The 13,685-nt window shown below is 45.8% G+C and overlaps 1 protein-coding gene across 1 annotated transcript; it reads right to left on the bottom strand.

Moving 5' to 3' along the window:
- Window positions 1–2,546: 2,546 nt before the first annotated feature.
- Window positions 2,547–12,326, bottom strand: LOC116985907 (phospholipase A2-like). Its single transcript, XM_033041027.1, has 3 exons — window positions 12,192–12,326; window positions 8,051–8,163; window positions 2,547–2,841 (listed from the first exon to the last, which is right to left on the bottom strand). Exons 1-3 carry the CDS (start codon window positions 12,320–12,322, stop codon window positions 2,702–2,704), a joined length of 384 nt encoding a protein of 127 aa, XP_032896918.1. The 5' UTR covers window positions 12,323–12,326; the 3' UTR covers window positions 2,547–2,701.
- Between the last annotated feature and the right edge of the window lie 1,359 nt (window positions 12,327–13,685).

Genomic DNA, 13,685 nt, shown 5'->3' with positions numbered 1-13,685 from the left:
ACAAGGAAACATGAAGAAACAACAAGGGAAGTACCCACAACCAAGGTACCCATTTCAAAATTTAAATATGGACTTTATTGAATTAACCCCCTCGCAAGGGAAGAAATATTGTTTAGTGATTATTGATGTATTTTCCCGATGGGTTGAAGTTTTCCCCTCTGCCAATGCGGACGCATTGACAGTGGCAAAAGCTCTCCTCAGGGACATCATATCAAGGTTCGGGATACCAGAGAAAATATATAGTGACAATGGGAGCCATTTTGTCAATGAGGTAATAGAGAAGCTCACGGTGACCCTAAAGATACAATTAAAACATCACTGCTCTTACCACCCACAGTCTGCAGGTTTAGTAGAAAGGACTAATGGAACTATTAAAAGCAAATTAAGGAAGGCAATGGCGGAAATGGGATTTTCCTGGATAGATTGTCTCCCATTAGTCTTATTAAATATGAGAATGCTGTCAAGTACGAGGGGAATGTCCCTGTACGAAATATTGTATGGTAAACCATTCCAATACCCTGTTCTACAAAAGCTTTCTGAAACAGTAAGTGAAGATAGCACCCTAGCACAGTACATGAAGAAAATGCTAATAAACAAATCTCGTGTGTTGAAAGGTTTAACAGGTCTTGACCAAGCAGAAGGGGATCTCGTGGAGGAATTAAAGCCCGGAGACTGGGTGTTCGTAAAAATTATCAAAAGAAAAAGGTGGTCAATCCCTCGGTGGAAAGGTCCGTATCAAGTACTACTTACTACTCCCACTGCGGTAAGAATTGCCGAAAGGCCAACGTGGGTACATATCACACACTGCAAAAGAGTAAAAATCCCAACTTCAGAGTAGGAGAAAGGGGGACCGATGACAGTTTGCGCATTGAAGGATTGTCATATTGACTCCACTGTTTGGTGTAACAACATTTTGTTTAGCCTATAGATATAGCAGAGAAATAGGCCCTTCGGCCCACTGAGTCCGTGACGGCCAGCGATCCCAACACCTTAACACTATCCTACACGCACCAGGGACAATTTACAATCTTACCGAGCCAATTAGCCTACAAACCTGTACGTCTAGAGTGTGAGAGAAAACTGGAGATCCCGTAGAAAACCCACGCAGGTCACGAGGAGAACGTACAAACTCCGTACAGCACCCGTAGTCTTGATTGAACCCGGGTCTCAGGCGCTGTGAGGCAGCAACTCTACCGCTGCGCCACCGTGCCGCCTGTCAATATAAATGAATAAACAAGAGAATGAGTAGTTATTTTATAATTATTTTATTTTTTGTGGGAACAAAGTAATTCCAATTAGTTATTCATATTAAGAAAGATCCTTAACTATTGAAGGATAGATCAGACTTCCCTCTATACACAGCAAGAAAAATTAAAACAGGAATATGCCATTCGTCTCTCATCTGCTCTGACATTCACTTAGATCATGGCTTATCTTTTGTCTTGCGCCTCATTCCTGTACGGGACCCAAGTGAATGAATTCCCTTAGTATCCAAGTCCCTTAATATCTAATATCGAAAGCCGCATTTGGAGTTATTGTGAGCAATTATGGGCACCATGTCTGAGGAAGGGTGAGCTGGCTCTGGAGAGGGTCCAGAGGAGGTTTACAAGGATGATCCCAGGAATGAGTGGGTTAATTTTTGATGAGCGTTTTATGGCACTCGCTGGAGTTTAGAAGAATGAGGGGAGACATCATTGAAACATACAGAATCGTGAAAGGCTTGGGTAGAGTGGATGTGGAGAGGATGTTTCCACTAGTGTGAAGGTCTAGGATTAGAGGTCATAGCCTCAGGATTAAAGGGAGTTCCTTTAGGAAGGAGATGAAAAGGAATTTCTTTAGTAAGAGGGTGGTGAATCTGTGGAATTCTCTGCCACAGAAGGATGTGGAGGCTGACAATGGATACTTTTAAGGCAGAGATAGATAGATCCCCGATTACTTTGTGACTACTATCCTCAATACTTTCATACTCTTTATGCAGAAACCATTACATTTCTTCGTACCAGAGTTTGTTGCGTTAAGCTGAAGTTTTTGGTTGCCCCAGAGATTGGCTGGCATATGTGGGCGTGCAGAGTGCACATTCCAGGAAACAATTGATCCTGAAACTTGGCATGAGTCATACAGCAGGGAAACAGGCCCTTCAGCTCAAGCTAACCAAGATGCCCCATCTAAGCTAGTCCCATGTGCCCGCATTTGGCCAATATCCCTCTAAACCTTTCCTATCCACGACGAATAGTGTCCTGACCCGAAACGTCACCTATGCATGTTCTCCAGAGATGCTGCCTGAACCGCTGAGTTACTCCAGCAATTTGTGTCCTTCAACGATGAATGGTATAGAAGGGAGGTAGTAAGTTCCCAAAGGAGTTGACCTTGTTTTTATGCCATGGGCTTTCAAAGAGATGAAGTTTTCATTTAGGAAGGAACTGCAGATGCTGGTTTACACCGAAGATAGACACAAAGTGCTGGAGTAACTCGGCGGGTAACTACAATTTCCTGTGATCCTTGGTTCGCAGGATGCAAAGTGAACGTATTTTTCTGTACAATATATATTTTTTGGTTTTATTTCCGTTTATTGTCATGTGTACCGAGGTACAGTGAAAAGCTTTTGTTGCTGACTCCTTATACTGAGTTAAATCAAAGCTAGTTTCATGCTCAGACATAATTAACAATTCACAATAGGCATCGATTTTTCTCTCCCAAGGCCTTAACACTTTGGCTCTGAATTGCCACAAAGGAAATTGGGCCAGAACGCATATCTCATCTGGTAATTCGCCCTCTTTAAGCAATTTGAGAACGTCACATCACATTCACAATTCTTCTCTTGACATCTGTTATTGCGTACCCCTGTAATAAAATAAAATATCATTACTTATAGGGTCATAGAGTCACAGAATCAAAGAACGCGGAAACAGACACTTCGGCCCAACTTGCCCACACTGACCAAGATGCTCCCATCTACACCAGTCCCATCTTGGCCCATATTCCACCAAACCTATCCTATTCATGTACCTGTGCAAATGCCTTTTAAAAGATATGATAGTACGTGCCTCAACTCCCTCCTCCCGCAGCTCGTTCCATACACCCACCACCCTTTGTGTAAAAGAGTTTCCCCTCAGGTTCCTATTCAATCTCCCCACCTCATCTTAAAGCACTTGTTGCTGCATAGTTTGTGGTATAGACTTCATTGATGACGTTTGAATCAGGAAATATTCCAATCACACCATCTATCGCTTGTTGGAGGTGTCATCCTTAATGCCACCTCCACTCCCTCGCTCCACAAAAGCAACAGAGCCGCACAGTGATGCAACTGGTAGTTCTGCTGCCTCACAGCGCCAGAGAACCAGGTTCAATCCTGACCTCGGGCCCTATTCCCAGGACTTTGAACACATGGAGTCGTAGTGTCAGACAGCACGGAAACAGGCCCTTCAGCCCAACGCCTATGTGGACCAGGATACCTTATTGAGGACTAGATCTAGACCAAAGGCAGCGGTTTTTCCCGCAACAGTTCTACAGACTCAGTAATGCACAGATTTGTATTCTGTATTATTTTGTCAAAGTGTGCACCCGTGAATGTGGGCGCTTTTCCTGAAGTAGTTCATGTTTCCATTGATTCACCTTTCCTTCAGTTGGTGGCAACCCTTGTTCAATCATATTTAGCATCCAAACGTCGTGAACCATTGTACAAATGGTTGCAGACACGACGCCAGAGAACCAGGTTCAATCCTGACCTTGGGTGCTGTCTGTCTGAGTGGCGTTTGCACGTTCTTTTTAGATTTAACATTTAAGACAGGCTTGCATAAATGTTTAATGCTGCTTTGGGCACAGTGATGAGTGGATACAAGGAACCACAGACACTGGTTTACAAAACAAGTACACAAAGTGCTGGAGTAACTCAGCGGGTCAGCCAGCGTGTGCGGAGAATGTGGATAAGCGGAGTTTCGGGTCGGGACCCTTCTTCGGACTGAATTACTGCAATTGAGTTACTCCAGCACTTTGTGTCTTTCTTTAATGATTTTTAACCAGGTACTTGATGTTTTACAAAGCACCAGTTTTGCGCCCCACAAGAGTTTGGATTCCATTTATTGGGCCCCATTTTCCTTAATATGGCGAATTCCCACTCAATATCTCTGCCTAATTTTATAGAACATTTTTACTTTATGACATTCACCAACATTTACGTATATCAATTCATCTGCAGGGCATGTATTTGGCACACAAGACGATACTTTTACAAGGTACACAAAATTGCTGGGGAAACTCAGCGGGTGCAGCAGCATCTATGGAGTGAAGGAAATAGGCGACATTTCGGGCCGAAACCCTTCTTCAGGTTTCGGCCCGAAACGTCGCCTATTTCCTTCGCTCCATAGATGCTGCTGCACCCGCTGAGTTTCCCCAGCAATTTTGTGTACCTTCGACATTCCAGCATCTGCAGTTCCCTTTTGAACACGATACTTTTACACATGTTTTCCAGGTCAGCATGTGTTCCTGATTACAGAAGGTCAAACAATATCCATTTTACCTTTTGAGAGGTTACCACATTGGCGCCGACCTGTAGGGGGTATGACTGCCTAGCCTGCAGCTGTCTGTTTTTCATTTCTTTTTCTTATTTTTAGTTAGCTTAGTGTTTTGTTTTTAAGGAGTTCTAGCTTTTTTATGTGTGGGGGAGGGGGGGGGGGGGGAAGGGGGAAACTAATTTTCAGGGTCCCTACCTGGTCAGAGATGCAGCTTTTCTCCGGGCTGCACTTTCGACCCGTCCTCGCGGCCTACCAGCGGGCCTGGAGCGGCGTTTCCTGAGGGGACCGCCCGGAGCCTCGGCATCGGCGGCACCGGCATCGGCGGCGGCGGAGCTGCGGGTCTGAGGACGGCGGTGCAGCGCTGAAGCGCCATTGAGGGGCGGGCGGTGCCTTGCCTGAGTCGCCGCGCTGGAACTCCGGTGAGCTGGGACCGGCGTTAAAAACATCGCGGAGCTGCGGGCGGCGGCGCTGAACTTTACATCGGGAGCCTAGGATCTCGCGACGAGATCGCCAGTTGAGCTCCATTCGGCGCGGCCTTGTCGGCTCCGGAAGCCGCGGTCTCGAGTAGGGAGGCGGCCGTTCCAGGGTTCCCATGCCGCTGAGAGGACTCTCCCGACGCCGGAACATCATCACCCGGCGAGGACGGCCTGGAACATCGGGCCTCCGTAGAGGCAACTGTGGAGGCCTCAATAGGCCCGACTATGGGTGGACATTGGGGATGGGACTGGACTTTGTGCCTTCCCCCATAATGGGAACCATTGTGGGGGGATGTTTTTATGTTAAAGCTATTTATTATTGTTATGTTTGTATTCTTTCTTATGTGCTGCATTGGCAAAAGGAATTTCACTACATCTAGGTGTATGTGACAATAAATCAACCTTTGAACCTTTGAACCTTAATATTATGGTTAAGCCCATATATCTCTGCTCTCTTTGAAATACTTTGACTTGCACAAGAAATAAAAGTGAGTTCTGAGTAGATTATTAAGAGACACAGTACAAGCGTAATAAACCACGGTAACCTGGGTTGCAGAAATAAACTTAAAATATGCAGCCAAGATCAAGTCATGCTGGAGAATTTTGGGTCAATGACCATATCTTTAATATTAATTTAACTGTTGGGTACAGTAACTTCTTCAAACCAATTATTTGATATCATTCGTACTTCATGTTCAACAACAATCAGAAGTTTAGCAAAAGCAGACTAATTAAAAAAAAACATACGTTCGTAAGAATGTTTGCAATTGAAGGTTTAGAAGAAGCCCTTTTATGGTTAGATGCCTCAGACAGCTTGCTGTAGAAGTGTGAAAATATGTGATTTTTGAATAATTTGCTGATGCTGGTTTAAACCAAAGGTAGACCCAAAATAGACTCTTCAGGGTTTGAAGAAACGTCTCGACCCGAAACGTCACCCATTCCTTTTCTCCAGGGATGCTGTTTGACCTGCTGAGTCACTCCAGTGTTTTGTGTCTATGATTTTTGAATAATTGCATTGTTGAAACAGCAACAAGTTCATCCAAACAGTCTGCATGTTTATGCTCTTTTGGAATGCCCAGGCCCAGTTTGGATATGATTACAGTTCTTTCTCTTGGGTACTGAATGCCCTTTTCACCACTCATCATGTTCTCCACAATAAACTCAATGAACCAAAACAATTGTGAATGTTGTACGCGGTATTATCTTAATGTTCTAACTGTGCCTCTACACAACTCGTTCATTCACAGCATCCATGTTGTGAGATCAGTCTCAAGGACTAATAAGGGAATCAAATTCTATTGGACATTAGATTGCAAGCATTTCCATCATCCCGCCTCCTGCAGCACATTGATGCAAGCCCATTACTAATGAAGCGAACTAATAATGTCATAGAGTCATAGAGTGGAAACGGGCCCAACTTGCCCACACCGACCAACATGCTCCATCTACACTAGCCCCAACTGCCTGCATTTGGCCCATATCCCTCCAAACCATGTACTTGTCCAAATGTTTTTTAAACTTTCTGATAGTACCTGCCTCTACAACCTCCTCCGGCAGCTCGTTCCATATACATACCACTCTCTGCGTAAAAAAAGTTGCCCCTCAGGTTCCTATTAAATCTTTCCCCCCTGACTTTAAACCAATGTCCTCTGGTTCTTGATTCCTCTACTCTGGGCAAAAGACTGTATTTACCCAATCTATTCCTCTCACTATCTTATGCACTTCATTAAGATCACCCTTCATCCTCCTGCGTTGCAAGGAATAAAGTCCTTGCCTGCTCAACCTCTCCCTACAGATCAGGCAACTTCACCCTATGTTTGATTAGCAGATGGGTGGACCAAGGATAGAGATTGAAAGGAGACAAAAGGGTGTCAGATATTTAATGATTAATGTTTAATGTTTTATGTGTCATTACCCAACTGTCACTGTATATTATGTTGTCACTTGTGGGCGGAGCACCAAGGCAAATTCCTTGTATGTGAATACTTGGTCAATAAACGTATTTATTCATTCATAAGGAGAGAAGGGGAGTGAAATGTAAAGTCAGAAGGTGGGATGTCGACAGGGGTGGATCGAGGGGGAAAGAGGGGCAGAATTGTGGGAGAAATGAATATGCACCAGGGTGGAGGAGGGGCACAGCAAAAAGAGGAAGGGGAAGGGGGTTGTTACTGAATCAAGGGCCAGAAGCAGGTCAGTAAGATATGCCGGCATACAGACAGACAGTTTGAAGAAGGGGTCTCGATCTGAAACATCACCCATTCCATCTCTCCAGAGATGCTGCCTGTCCCGCAGAGTTACTCCGGCATTTTGTGTCTATCTTCGGTGTAAACCAGCATCTGCAGTTCCTTCTGACACAGTAAGATAAGACATTTCATTAACTGGGTGGGCTATGTGTGTCATGTGACCCCTGCAGTTTTCAGCAAGTACCCATTACTATTCCCTGTCTAGGACTTCTTAGAGATACAGCAAGGAAACAGGCCCTTCGGCCCACCTAGTCCGTGCCGACCAGCGATCACCCATAATCCAGTTCTATCCTACACACAGGAGATAATTTTTTCCGAAGCCAATTAACCTACAAACCTACACGTGTTTGGAATGTGGGAGGAAATCAGAGCACCCTGAGAAAACCCACGCAGGTCACAGGCAGAACGGGCAAACTCCGTACAGACAAGCACCCGTAGTCAGGATCGAACCCGTGGTCTCGGGCACGGTAAGGCAGCAACTCTACCGCTGTGCCACCCTAAATTTACAAATTGGTGCTGAAACCAGAGTTGAACCAGGGACCTCACACACTATCAATCAGGTAGCAGGACCTGGTCAATGATGGACAAAAAGGTCAATGATAGCTTCCAAACATATAAACTCACCAACTATTGAGTGTTGGGTTCAATTGGAAGACATTGATGCACGCGTGTAATACTGGCTTCTGATATCAGCTGGGCCTGGCTTATTTGCTAGTTTCCGGATACACTGCATACTTCAAGCCTCTCGCACTCCCACCTCCCGATGATTGTTTCCCGCAGTGCGATGCCCCCTTTCAGTATTATCTTGTCAGATACTCACTACATCTCGGTGTTTCTTTGGCTTTGTTGCAATACCAGTTGTAGGTATGAGACTTGGGACGACAACCAACAGACTCCGCTTTCCTATAACAGCAGTCATGATTAAAGCAGCACCTTAAGGAGCAAAGAAGGAAGAGATGAAGGAATCAGTAAATAATTGACTGGGCGCTTTGTTTAACGTGAGAATGACGAGGGACAAAACACATTGCTAAACGGCTCAGCAGTAGATAATTGCCATTGGGGCCAAAGGTATAGAAGTGTGAAAACGCACACCTCCAGATTCAGGGGCAGTTTCTTCCCAGCTGTTATCAGGCAACTGAACCATCCTATCAACAACTAGAGAGCGTTCCTGAACTACTATCTACCTCATTGGAGACCTTCGGAATATCTTTGATCGGTCTTTATTGGCTTTATCTTGAACTAAACGTTATTCCATTTTACTTCGGAGTGAGTGACTTCGTAAAGAACCCGCTTCCAACGCATGCGTGTCATATCGCTACACGCATTGCACGAGTCAACAGAAGGGTGGAGGACGTCCCCCAGTAACGGGAGAAGACAAAAGGGCCAGCAAAAGGCAGGTAAGGACTCTGCATTTTTATTCACAGCAAAATGGACAGAGTAAAAAGGAAGCGGTCTGCTAAAAAGCTGCCCGAGAAACGCGTTGTAAACGTGGATGAACGGCAGAGACAGCAGCCGTCGGCTCTAGATGCCTCGGTAGAGGAATCAGCTGTGCACCGACGAAACATACTCACCGGCCGGGAGGCAAAGTTCAAACGAAAACGCACCATCTAGCAGAGCCCGGCTTGGAGCAGCAGCGGGCGACCAGCCCGTATCAATATCGGACCAGGGCTGAACGGGTGCGGGAGACGGAACAAACCCGCTATGAGTGGCTGCATACGGAGCAGCCAGGAGAAACAGCTGACCGGGAACAGACGTGGACCGACAGTCAGGACCGGTGTGGCCAGCGGCGGGACGAGGAAAGCCCGCAAACCAGCACCCGTGAGTACCGGGGATGGGAACAGCGGGGATACAGAGAAGAGCAGCACACTGCTGAAAGGCTGCAGGAATGGGAGCAGCCAAAAATAGCAAGTGCAGCTCAACATAGAGACCGTCTAAAGGAGCTGCTGGAGGATCTCCTTCACAGTGGCAGTCCCATGAATGTGGAGACTAGCCACAGTGGGCAGGCAAGCCCCATATGGGTACCCCGTGAGGGACCCCCTGAAATCTCGACCTCTTCGGAGGAGAGTGGGCAGGACCCTGATGGGCCAGACCCTGATCACACAGCTTCCCATGATCCTGAATCTGCAGAAAAACATACACTGCTGGACATGGTGGCTGATTACTTCAAACCAAGTCAAACAGGGGCAGACTTGGATTCCAGGATGGCAGCCAGTATTAATTACATGTCTGGCCATCAACTCCAACAACAAATATTCACAGAGACACTGGCCAGACATCTGCCACCTGGTAACTGTGATGCATTACAAATCCCCAGTGTCAACCAATGCATTTGGAAGCATATGGGGAGGGACATCAGGAACCATGATCTCAAAATCCAGAAAGCCTTAAAGGGGCTTACGGCAGGGATCACAGCTTACATCCGCACCCTGGACAAAACAGAGCAAACTAAAGGCCACCAAGACGCACTAGCCCTGTTCTGTAATGTACAATATGAGCTGAATAGCATGCGGAGGGCTGCTATTCAGCCAGCACTGGATCCTAAATATGCAACAATTTGCAAACAAAGAGCCATTAAAACCCCAACCCTTTTGTTTGGGGAAGCCAAGACACTGGGGCTCATCAAAACCAGCGCAAAGGCTTATTTTGGATCACGGTACCAGCCACATGGAAGACCGAAAAGTGTGGCTTATATCAGTGGCAGTGCCAGAACCCAATATAACCCGCAGCAGCCTTCTTTTAGGGTATGGCCAGGGACGGCCACCCTGGAAGATGCGGAAGCCTCAACCTCCAGTACAACCACGAAAACGAATAAAAACAAAACCCCCTTTTTTCAAAAAACATAGAAAATAATACAACCACCAGTAACCATGGAGGTAGGTGGGTGTGGTTCTTTTAGACTGATTCCTACTAAGAAACCTTTACGCTAAAAGGAAAGGTTTCACCATATGGTATCTTAAGGTGAACCTTTCGATATGGCTGGTGAGTTTTGCTTGCAGTTACTTGCATTTAGAGGACACAGGAATTTCAAACAATGTTTATTCCAATGCAGAGAATTCTTCTACATACATGATTATATGCCAACATTTGCAGACCAGATGACTTGTTTACATAATTACATACAAATACAATACTAATCTTCTCTGGAGTTTAGAAAAACAGTGTAGGATAGAGATAACATTACAGAACTAGTAGTCCAGAGGCCTAGAGCATTGATTAAGAGGTAAGAATTCCAATTCTGTCATGATTGCTTCTAAATTTAAACCAAATTAGTATCAGAAGTGGTGACAAAGCAACTAGTGGATTGAACTGAGCAGCGGAAAGAAGTATTGCCTTACTACCAAGTCTGTCAAACCAACTGTAGTTTGATCAAACCACAACTTGTTTAATGGCCTAAAAATCTATTCAGTGTTTAGGGGTGAAACGAGGAGACGTTTCTATGCAGAGGATAGACACAAAATGCTGGAGCAACTCAGCTGGCCAGGCAGCATCTCTGGATAGATGACGTTTCGGGTCGAGACCCTTCTTCAGACAGAGGGTCAGCGGGGAGTGAAATGAGAGATATGGAAGGGTAAAGTGTGAAAACGAGAGATCAAAGGGTACTAAGTTCATGTGTAGGATTTTAGAGGCCAATTAACCTACTGACCCGCACGTGTTTGGGATACGGGAGGAGACTGGAGCATCCCGTGTGGACCATACGCGGCCTGCGGGGTACGGAGCGGAGGAGCAGCGATGGAGGACCAGATTCATCACACAGAGTGGTGAATCTCTGGAACTCTCTGCCACAGAAGGTAGTTGAGGCCAGTTCATTCGCTATATTTAAGAGGGAGTTAGATGTGGCCCTTGTGGCTAAAGGGATCAGGGGGTATGGAGAGAATACAGAATACTGAGTTGGATGATCAGCCATGATCATATTGAACGGCGGTGCATGCTCAAAGGGCCGAATGGCCTACTCCTGCACCTATTTTCTATGTTTCTATTTTTCTATGACTCCAATGGCTGAACTAGGCCAGACTGACCCTGCAACGCTGCCATGACAACGGGCCTTCACAGGCAGGTTAAGAAACTGCACTTACAGCAATTGGGACTTGAGAATGGCGCCAAATTTGGCCGAATCTTGTACACTGTCTCCGTGCACTATTTCTGTACGTTTGTACTGTATCTAAGATGCGCTTATGCAAAGAAGTACAGAACTGCATGCAAAAATGCATTTCACTGTGCCTCAGTAGATGTGGCAATAAAGTAGCATTGAACCACCCGGAGGAAACCCACGCGGTCAGAGGAAGAATGTGAAACCTCACACACACAGAGCAGATAGGACCTGTGTTCGGCTTAAAGCCCTGGAGTAGCTTCATCCCAGGACCTGCTGGCTGGGTGGTGGGACCGATTTGTGGGCCAGAGCTGACACTGATATGTTTGTGTGCACTATTGATTTTGGAGGTGTGTCCCACCAGTGAGGAGGTATGTGGTAGGCAGGTATGTGGCAAGTATTCTGTGATCTGGGAGGCAGGATGTTCGTGTACAATGCTGTTTCTGTCAGCTCACTCGAGCTGTCAGCGTAAGGGGTTGGTTTTGGTTCAACAAATAATTCAGATACATCAGCCCAAGGCCAACAAACCCTGATTCTAAGTGACTGCAGTTAGACTTTACTTTAGACTTTAGAGAGACAGTGAGGGAAACAGGCCCCTCGACCACTGAGTCTGCGCCGACACCTTGTACACTGGCACTATCCTACACACTAGGGACAATTTACAGAAGCCAATTAGCCTACAAACATGCACGTCATTGGAATGTGGGAGGAAACAGGAGCAGCTGAAGACAACCCACACGGTCACAGGGAGAACATGCAAACTCCGTACAGACAGCACCCGTAGACAGGATCGAACTGGGGTCTATGACGATGTGAGGCAGCCACACTACCGCTGCAATTATATATAAAAGGAAAGTTTGGGAAACTTCCTCACCAATCTGTGCGGTCCCGTGGCCAGCCTTTCCCTCCGAGTCCACAATAACAACCGTACCCTAAGTAGGAGAGCATACGCCCTGTGCTACATTTAATCATAGCACCCAGCTGCAAGCCGCTTTGTAGGTCCATATGGCCATGTATCGTAGGCACTGGATAAAGATCACAAACACAATTACATCGTCACATGATGACCATTAGTTTAGTTTAGTTTAGTTTAGGGGGGGTGGGGAGGGGGGGGAGGTAGAGGGGGGGGTGACCAAGAACGAAAGTGGGCGACCCGGCGGGAGGGGCCAACTGCAGAGAGGCGGAGATAAAACTTTTCAGGAAAGAACTGCAGATGTTGGTTTAAAATGCTGCAGTAACTCAGCGGAGAGAAGGAATGGGTGACGTTTTGGGTACACTTCAGTCTGAAGAAGGGTTTCAACTCGAAACGTCACCCATTCCTTCTCCCCAGAGATGTTGCCTGTCTCGCTGAGTTACTCCAGCATTTTGTGTCTATCTTAGATAAATCTGTTCAATGAACTCGTTGTAACTTAGTCGACACCAGCAACTCTTGACGACTCTTGTGTACAGCCCAGGTGAGGACTGCTGTATGGTTTTTACCCAGTTGTATGCAGAACAAAGCATTTCACTGCACAGGGGTACATGGACAATAAAGTGTCATTCAATTGATTGAACCATTGAATAGGTTAACTTAACCTACGCTGCAGACTAAAGCCAATAAACTTTTGCACAACAATGGAAAAACAAAACCGTGCTCCAAAATCAGCTTAGTCCAGAATTGGGCAATATTATCCCAATAGGGAGGTTTCACGGCAGTCGGGTCCCGACCCATGACCCGTACTGTTGCTACGCTACTCCAAATGGATTACACGCAATAAACTGCAGGTAGGCACTTACCATTGTTTCCAGCGTAGCGGGCCCGTTAAAACCCGCTGAGATTGTCAATTTTTGCGTTGTAAATAATTATGGAAATCGGGATAAGTGTGAGAGACATTTAGCCTACTTCAGAATTCCAAAAGTGAGGAGAAATGACGGTAGATAAAAACGAGAGCTGAAGGGACAACAACAGCCAGAGTGCTTGGCGAACATTGGCCGTTTGCTCACTGTATTTCATCAACAGTAAGGCATTATTTGTGTTTTTTCTTGATTCCTTTGGCATCTAAAAAGTTTCAGAAGTGATAAATCTGGCTGTAATTTTTTTTAAATCGCCCATGGTTCTCGTGGGTTTTTACATACAAAATGAAAACGCATCTGAAGAAAAATATGCAGCCAGATTTATCACTTCTGAGAATTTTTAGATACCAAAGGAATCAAGAAAAAACACAAATAATGCCTTACTTGGTGAAATGCAGTGAGCAAACGCGATAATTCCCAATATTTTCAATGTTTACCAAGCACTTTAGCTGCTGTAGTCCCTTCAGTTCTCGCTTCTCTATACCTTCATTTCGCTTCACGTTTGGAATTTTAAAGTTGGGTACATGTCTCTCAC

The sequence above is a fragment of the Amblyraja radiata genome, chromosome 22 (genome assembly GCF_010909765.2).
Source record: "Amblyraja radiata isolate CabotCenter1 chromosome 22, sAmbRad1.1.pri, whole genome shotgun sequence".
Taxonomy (NCBI): domain Eukaryota; kingdom Metazoa; phylum Chordata; class Chondrichthyes; order Rajiformes; family Rajidae; genus Amblyraja; species Amblyraja radiata.
Note: the sequence above shows the minus strand (reverse complement) of the source record. Positions and strands in the feature narration are given on the sequence as shown.